Raw genomic sequence first — 9,413 nt, 5'->3', positions numbered from 1 at the left:
GGCTAGCATTAATCCAAAAAACACAAAATAATAAATGTTGGAGAGGTTGTGGAGAGACTGGAACACTTATACACTGTTGGTGGGAATGTAAAATGGTAAAAACACTTTGGAAACTGATTTGGCGCTTCCTTAAAAAGTGAAAAATAAAAAGTACCATACGATCCAACAATCCTGCCCCTTGGACTATATTCTAAAGAAATAAGAGCCATCACACAAATAGATATATGCACACCCATGTTCATTGAAGCACTGTTCATAATAGCAAAGAGATGGAAGCAACCTAGGTGCCAATCAGTGGACGAATGGATGAACAAATTGTGGTATATTCACATGATGGAATACTAGGTGACAATAGAGAACAACAATGAATCCTTGAAATGTCTCATAACATGGATGAATCTGGAAGGCATTATGCTGAGTGAATTTAGTCAGTCGTAAAAGGACAAATATTGTATAAGACCACTATTAGAAGAACTCAAGAAAAGGTTTAAACACAGAAGAAAACATTCTTTGATGGTTATGAGGGTGGGAAGAAAGGGAGAGGAGTATTCTCTAACTAGATAGTAGACAAGAATTTTCTTAGGTGAAGTTAAGAACAACTCACACTACAGGGGAAGTCAGCACAACTGGACTAAACAAAAAGCTAAGAAGTTTCCTGAATACAACCAAACACTTCGAGGGACAGAGTAGCTGGGCCGGGGGTCTGGGGACCATGCTTTCAGGGGACATCTAGGTCAATTGGCATAACAAAGTTTATCAAGAAAATGTTCTGCATCCCACTTTGGTGAGTGGTGTCTGCAGTCTTAAAAGCTAGCGAGTGGCCATCTAAGATGCATCAATTGGTCCCAACCCACCTGGAGCAAAGAAGAATGAAGAACACCAAAGACACAAGGAAAGTAGTAGCCTAAGAGACAGAAAGGGCCACATAAACCAGAGACTCTATCAGCCTGAGACCAGAAGAACTAGATGGTGCCCAACTACCACCAATGACTGTCCTGACAGGGAACACAACAGAGAGTCCCTGATGGAGCAGGAGAAAAGTGGGGTGCAGAATTCAAATTCTAGTAGAAACACCAGACTTACTGGTCTGACTGAGACTGGAGGGACCCTGAAAAATGTGGCCCCTGGACTATCTGTTAGGCCAAAACTAAAACCATTCCTGAGGCCAACTCTTCAGACAAAGATTAGACTGGACTATAAGACATAAAGTGATACTCATGAAGAGTGTGCTTTTTAACTCAAGTAGATACATGAGACTAAGTGGGCAGCTCCTGTCAGGAGGTGAGATGAGAAAGCAGAAAGGGATAGGAGCAGGTTAAATGGACATGGGAAATCCAGGGCGGAAAGGAGGAGTGTGCTGTCATAGTATAGGAAGAGCAACTAAGGTCACATAACAATGTGTGTATAAATTTTTGTATGAGAAACTAACTTGAATTGTAAACATTTCTAAAGTACAATAATTTAAAAAAAAGTATATAAGGATCTGCCCAGAAGGACAGCAAAGCCCTAGAAATGGTAGTAATAAGAGGCTACTGAGCTTGTCAGCAGCGTCCTTGGGTGGTACAAACAGTTGACACAGTCAGCTGCTAACGGAAAGGTTGGAGGGGCAAGTCCACCCAAAGCACCTCAGAAGGAAAACCAGACAATCTACTTCTGAAAAATCAGCCACTGAAAACCCTCTGGCGCACCATTCTACTCTGACACACATGGGGTCACCATGAGTTGGAATCAATTTGATGGCAACTGGACTGGTGGAGCTTGTAAGCATCAGAAATTTTTAGTGAACAACAGGTCAAAACTTTCCAAGAAACATTAGCATGCTCAGCCAATGGGATCAACACCAAGGGGAAATAGAGGATATCCAAAATTCAGGGAAGTCATAAAACTCCCAGAAATCATAATGTTCTTATAGCAGTTGTCCCTCTTGAAACTAAAGCTATCATGGAGACACATTAAAAAAAAAAAAAAAAAAGTTAACACTAAAAGGAAAGGACAAAACAGATGAGATTTGAGCTTTATCTACCAGCTTCTTGAATTATTATTAGTTTCCTAAAGAGGGAGGATAGAGAGTCAAAATTCGACTTACAGTTATATTGCTTACTTGTTGCAGGGTAATCTGACATTGGGTGTATATGTTTATTTGAATTGTTTAACAAATTTGATGATGGTTTTATCTTTGGTAATGGGTTTATTAGAGGTCAAAATAAGATAATTTTTGGAAAAACCTTGCCAATTAAATATCCCTGTGTATGTATACAGGATACCAGTGTACGTGGTTATTGTGCTAATGGTAGTATTAAGAGCAGGAGTAGTAATATTGGTAACAGTAATAGTCTTGGTACTAATAGTGGTAGTAGTGATGGTGGTAATTAAAAGCTCCAATTTAAGAACACTATCCAGATATTCCAAGTCCCTGGGGGGCACAATAACCGAAAGATAGGTGGTTCAAACCCACCCAGAGGCACCTCAGAAGAAAGGCCTGGCAATCTGCTTCCAAAAGCTCACAGTCATTAAAACCCTATGGAGCACAGTTCTACTCGGCAACACATGGGGTCACCATGAGTCAGAATCAGCTTGAAGACAACTGGACCCAGATATTGTTCGAACTGAAATACTGTACCTGTGTGACTCCCAAGATGCATTCAATCTCTAGACAGGGACAATTGATCCCTGATTAGGTCCACCTGCCCACCTTTTACCAGACAGAGAGGAAAAAGGGATTACAGATTTCACATAGAGAGGATAGTTAGCACAGCATTTAAACAGCTCTCATTTCTTACCTATTATTTCATTTTCCTGGACCTCAAATACGGTCTTTGCAGATGGACATGTAGGTGGATTATCATTAATGTCTGTAACTTTCACATTAATTTTCAGTGGCCTTGCAAGTAGTTTTCCTTTCTCATCCTTTGCAACTGCATAAAAAACATACTACAACAGGAAGGTCAGAATTAAGCCGTGACTCTCTCACCGTCCCCTTTAAAAGGCAGAGAAAATACTGTTTCATTTCTATTTCATTTACTCCCTTATTTTCCATTTACTTAGAACTGAGAAATTATCAAGTCTTTTAAGAGCCAATAATGTGCTGGAGTTCAGAACACAATTATCATTATTATTTTTAGTAAAATCAATTTTGCTCTCGGCTGTAGATGGGCACAGGAATTTTTCTTGTCGTCCGTGACACTCTTCCCATTTTACTCACTGAATCGTTTTTTTCTCGGTCCAAGGGCTCAGTCACATAAATATCTCCTTCCTGGTCAATTGAAAATGGGAATCTTGGCAGCTTCGCCACTTCAGCTAAGGAATATTGTACATCTGGTTCGTTCCACTGCACCTACGGGGTCCAAAGTTAACTGTAAGGAAAGATACACCTGGACCAAGAGAACTGAAAAGGAAATAAACAATTTTCTAGTTCTTGGTAGGAAATTCCTGCCAACCTTGTCTGTACGTCTGAGGTTTCTTATAACAAGTTACATTTTTCATTTTCAACCCAAAACAAGCTCTTTCTTACCAAATTATATTGCTCAAAAAAGCTCACTGGCGTTATTTTTCTTCACTAAAGCAATGCTATGTGAAACCCTCCAAAGAGTTTGTGGGTGGTTTTCTTTTAGAATTCTGATTGTGAAGGCTTCGTATTCATGAAACATCAATATAAGAAACTAAATGTACTTTGTAGTTTGCATTATCTGAGGAACTAAGTCATGAGCTACGGCAAGCTTTTAAAACTCACCAATGAAGGTGAATGACAAGAATAAGAGACACTTTAAACTAATCTCCATTCTATTATTTAAGACAAATGATACGTAAGTAAGGCACATTCTGCCCCTAAATATTTAGTCTTAAGGACTTCAGGGATAAGAATAACTGCCAACTCCTGGAGTTGTTTTGCAAATAATCTGGCAAAAATAAACTCAATAGCAAGAATAGTCTACTTGCTATAAACAGAGTCTGGCCCATCTGATATACTAATACTAATAATAATGTTGACTGAGGATTTACACCGTGCCAGACACGATTCTAAATGCTTTTATGCATTATCTTATATAACACTCAAACAATCTTATGAAGGTTGTCTATTGCCTGTAACTTTAACATAAATTCAGGGGCAAATAGGCCTGGTAGAGCCCAGAGTGGATTTCCAGGAGCTAAGGTAGGAGGGGAAACTCTGGTGTCGTAGTGGTTAAGAGTTCTGCTGCTAACCAAAAAGGTCAGCAGTTCAAATCCACCAAGGACCCCTTGGGACAGTTCTACTCTGTCCTACAGGGTCACTGAGTCGGAATCGACAGCAACGGGTTTAGTTTTTTGGTTTAAGGCGGGAGAAGGCTCAGGAATGGGAAAAGGAGTGTGGAGTGACGCTTGAATGGAGACAACAGGCACACATAGGAGATGGGGTCGGTGTAGGGGAGCTCCAAGAGGAAAGGTTGCCTATTTGACCCTTTTACCCTTGGCCAGTCCTGTCTCTGCCCTCGGCATCTGATGGGATGACTTTACTGGAGCAAGATTTTTGCCCGCAAGAATAAATAGTAGTCTTTCAAAAACATTTACAAGCCCAAATATAAACCATGTACTTGATAGATACACCATATACAACCCACTCTAGGGAAGCCATGTCCTGTACTGCCAACAAGGAGCAACAAACAGTGGTATTGACTTTGAAGGTGAAAGCCAGAGAAGTTCTCTTTTGAAGTTCAAGTATAAATCTGAATCCAAGTTTTCTGACCACAATGGTAAACTCCAGAGACTTTGTGGCAGAGACTTTGTCTACTTAATTTACCTTGTAATTATGTTATGCAAAAATGTACCTAATAAATGTGTTAGTAAAGGCCGTGAGCATGGGTCTCTACAAAGTGAGGGCATGTATCTAGTGGGCTGTAGGTACTTCTTGGTAACAACCTGAGTGATTTTGATGGGGTAAGGCCCAATTGAGTTTTCTTCAATTTCCACAGGTTCTGGAGCTTTCCAAATATTCTCCTTCACCAAAATATCCACAGATGTGGTGTCACTGAAGGAATTCTCATTCTGGCCATCCAGGTCCTTCACTAAGACCATCAGATTGTAGGAAGGATTCTTAACAGGATCCAATTCTTGAGAGCCTATGAGAAGTAGGGGAGAAGAAAAAAGATGTCTCTGGAGGAAATATAGACCAAGATCCCTTTTTCTGACCTAGATGGTCCTATAAGGATAGCCCTTGACTTACCTTCTTGGGTAAGTGAGATTGCCCCCGTTTTGTTGTTGATCTGAAAGTACATAACATTGTTGATATTAGGAAGCTGGATGATAATTTGATAAACAAGCTGGCCATTGGGAGTGGCTGGATCGTCCAGGTCAGTAGCATTGACATACATGAAGGGCTTCCCTGTTTAACAAAATGTACCCAGAAAAAAAATGTTAATTAAAACCCAAACCAACTGTTGCCTTCCAAGGGGTAGAGATAGAATGGGGGAAATCAAACCAAAAACCAAACCCGCTGCGTCGAGTTGATTCCAACTCATAGCAATCCCCTAGGGTTTCCAAGGCTGTAAATCTCTACAGAAGCAGACTACCACTGACCTTTCAGTTAGTAGTAGATTGCTTTAACCACTGCACCACCACGGCTCCCTAGAGTGGGGGAAGTTGCCATAATTCATATCAGTGGGGAAATAAATCTTTGTCCTACTCTCCCTAAAACAGGGTTCTCAAAATGTGGTTCAGGAATCTCTAGGGGTCCCTGAGACTGTTTCAAGGGGTCTACGGAGTCAAAAAGCATCCATGCATAAAAGACTCACTCAAAGTACAAGGTAAGCCAATGGATTTTGGTGTAAAGGAATGGAAAACATGTTGTTGATATGGTTTCAGATTCCACATTACAACTAACCTTTAAGAAACCACTGCTTGTCAAGTTTTGGTACAGTATCAAAGAATATCCAAATTAATCTAATACTACTATTAAAACACTCCTCCCTTTTCCAACTTTACATCTATGTAAGACTAACTTTTCTTCATATACTTCAACTAAAACAGCATATGACAACAGAATGAATATAGAAATAGACATGAGAATCCAATTGCTTTCTATTAATCCAGACATTAAAGATATTTTTAAGAATTAAAACAATGTCATTCTTCTCACTAGATTTTTTGTTTGGGAAAATATAGTTATTTTTTCATAAAAATATGTTTATTATTGTTATTTTAAATGAATAAATATTTTACTTTTTTTTTTATTTTAATTTCTAGTAAGGTAAATATTGAGAGATACAACCAATGATGTTCTGGAGTCAGCTCGTGAGAGTCAATTGTTAAACATTCAGAAATTTTGCAAGCCAATTGATAAACCGTTGGTAGCTTGGAATAGGCTATGATGGGAGTATTTATACCATGGAAACTGACAAATGCTACAAATCAAGGCTTTTCCCCTCAGAGGCAGTTATCAGACATTCATCAACACACCACTGAATGTAACCCATACATCCAAAAGTTCTTTGGAGTCCTCAATAGTTTTTAAGAGACTAAAGGAGTCCTGAGACCAAAAAGTTGGAAAGGCACTGCTCTAGAAGATCCTACTGGTAAAGAGAGAAAGGATAAGACCTTGATAAGAATTCTTATTTAGCAGAGTTCGTTAGTGAATCTTTGATATGCAGCCTCAGGGACAGGAACAGTGAAATTACTTTGCATAGTAAAGTGGAAGCAAGTTTTTGTCTAAGTTCTTGGAAGTGGGTATTGAAGAATGAGAGAAAGAGAAGATTAAGTAACATAGAGGAAAGCTGGACAGTGAGTTGATGGAAATGGTCAAGAGTCTTCCTGAGGACTCAGAAATCTAATATTCATTTTTATTTTGTGCACTGCTATGATGTGACATTTCTTCATCTACCCAAATCTTCAGTCAAGCCTGCTGTACACACATATGCCTTGGTAAGGGACTTTCGTGGAAATGAAGGAAGGTCAATGCAGCATAGAGAAGGGATGAGCCATAGGTGGGAGCTGGACTTGAGATGAGAGATAGAACTGGGAACCAGCGGTGGTCATGAAAATGTAGATTCCTGGGAGGATATGGATAGTGAGCTTAGTCTTCCTTTTCCCATCAATCCTCGTTCTATCCTAAGCAGTGGTTCTCAACTAGGTGTGATTTTGCTCCCTGCCCCACCCAAGGAATATTTGGCCATGTCTGGAGACATTTTTGTTATCATGATTTGGGGTAGGGGGGCAGATACTGGCATCTGGTGGTTAGAGGTCAGGGATACTGCTTAACATCCTACAAGGCACAGCAGAGCCCCTAACCAAAAAAAAAAAAAAAAAAAAAACAAGAAGAATTGTCAGGATCAAGAAGTCAATAGTACTCAGCTTGAGAAACTCTGCCCTAGGGCACTGGGGGTAGTAAAACAACTCCCAGACGATCACTGAGAAGTTTAAATAAGATAAACCAAACCAGTTGCTGTGGAGTGGATTCCAACTCACTGCAACCCCATGTGTGTCAAAGTAGGACTATGCTCCATAGGGTTTTCAGTGGTTGATTTTTTTCAGAAGTAGATCACCAGGACTCTTCTTCCATGGTGCCTCTGGGTGGACTTGAACCTCCAATATTTCAGTTAAGAGCCAAATGCATTAACTGTTTGCACCACCCAGGGACTCCTTAAATAAGATAGTAAGTGCTTCATAAGCGGTAAGTGCAGCTGTTATCCACACAAATCTGCCCCTTCTATCTGATACCCTTCCACCTCTCCATATATATCTCCAGGCTCCTGCATATTACCTGCACGAGAATTCTGCCTCACTGAGCCTTCATAGTTTGACTGTAGAAACATGGGTCGGTTGTCATTGATGTCCTTCACTTCTATGGTGATGGGGACTGGGCCCTCCACTGTAGCTCCATGAGCATCCAGGGCTGCAACCTGATGTTGAAGGAAAAGGAAACCATGCTGGTGAGAGTGGACTCCACAGCGTATTCTCAAAAGTCCCTTGAAGGAAATTAGCGCTCAAAGAACCAATGGTCTGGTGACTGTAGGGGAGAAAGACACTTCACAAAAGCCCAGAATGGGAACTCTAATCTCATACCCACTAGGATGACTATTATCAGAAAAATAGAAAATAAGTTTTGGCAAGGATGTAGAGAAATTGATACCTTGGTGCATTGCCGGTGGGAATATAAAATGGTACAGCCACCGTGCAAAATAGTTTGGTGTTTCCTCAAAAAGTTAAACATAGTATTACCGTATAATCCAGCAATTCCACTCACAGGTATATCCTCAAAAGATTGAAAGCAGGGAATCAAACAACTAAAAGATGGACCAACTCAAGTGTCCAATAGAAGAATGGAAAAACAAAAATGATATATACATACAATGGAATACTATTCAGTCATTAAGAGAAATGAAATTCTAATGCATGCTATGACATAGATGAAACTTGAAAACATTATGCTGAGTGAAATAAATCAGACACAAAAGGACAAATATTGTATGATCCCACTTACGTGAAATATTTAGAATAGGCAAATGCATAGAGACGAAAGTTTATTAGTGGTTACCAGGGGCTGGGGGTGGGAAGGAATAGAAGTTATTGCTGAAGGGGTACTGAGTTTCTGCTTGGGGTGATGTGAAACTTTTGGAAACGGATAGTGGTGATGGTAGCACAACATAGTGAAAGAAATTAATGTCACTGAATTGTACACTTAAAAATGGTTAAAAAAGCTAACTTTTTGTTATGTATATTGTTATAGATTGAATAAAGTCCCCCAAAAATATGTGCTGTAAATCCTAACCTCTGTGCTTGTGGTTATAGTCCCATTTAGGAATGGGTTGTCTTTATTATGTTAATGAGGCACGATTAGTGTAGAATGTATCTTGAGTCAATCTCTTTTGAGATATAAAAGAGATTAAACAAGTGAGCAAAGCAGAGAGGGGGAAAGAGAGATACCAAGACACATGGAAATCTCCAAGGAATGAGAAAGTAGAAGCTGAAGAGACAAGGACCTTCCTTCAGAGCCGATGGAAACAGAAAGCCTTCCCCTAAAGCCGGGGCTCTAAATTTGGACTTCTAGCCTCCTGAACTGTGAGAAAATAAATTTCTGTTTGTTAAAACTACCTGCTTGTGGTATTTCTGCTATAGCAGCACTAGATAACTAAGACACATATATTTTTTTTGTTTGTTTATTGTTGTAGTTTAAATGTTTACATTTCAAGTTAGTCTCCCATACAGAAATTTATACACACATTGTGATGTGACCCTAATTGCACTCCCCATGCTGTGACAGCACACTCCTCCTTTCCACCCCTGATTCCCCATGTCCATTCAGCCAGCTCCTAACCCTCTCTGCCTTCCCATCTCACCTCTGGACAGAAGCTGCCCATTTGGTCTCTTGTATCTACTTGAGCTAAGAGGCACACTCCTGGCAAGCATCACTTTATGTCCCACAGTCCAGTCCAATACCTGTCTGA

General features: G+C 39.9%; 1 protein-coding gene across 1 annotated transcript in view; it reads right to left on the bottom strand.

Moving 5' to 3' along the window:
• The window catches only part of CDH17 (cadherin 17), a 72,797-nt gene that overhangs the window by 35,800 nt on the left and 27,584 nt on the right, over positions 1-9,413 (bottom strand). Inside the window, exons 5-9 of the mRNA XM_012559728.2 lie at positions 7,730-7,868; positions 5,198-5,356; positions 4,894-5,093; positions 3,203-3,334; positions 2,781-2,931 (exon numbers count right to left, since the gene is read on the bottom strand). Of these exons, the coding sequence (XP_012415182.1) occupies positions 2,781-2,931; positions 3,203-3,334; positions 4,894-5,093; positions 5,198-5,356; positions 7,730-7,868 (781 nt within the window). The remainder of the gene's footprint in view (positions 1-2,780; positions 2,932-3,202; positions 3,335-4,893; positions 5,094-5,197; positions 5,357-7,729; positions 7,869-9,413) is intronic.

This window comes from Trichechus manatus, unplaced genomic scaffold (assembly GCF_000243295.1).
Source record: "Trichechus manatus latirostris isolate Lorelei unplaced genomic scaffold, TriManLat1.0 scaffold00009, whole genome shotgun sequence".
NCBI classification, from domain to species: domain Eukaryota; kingdom Metazoa; phylum Chordata; class Mammalia; order Sirenia; family Trichechidae; genus Trichechus; species Trichechus manatus.
This window is presented reverse-complemented; position numbering and strand designations above follow the sequence as displayed.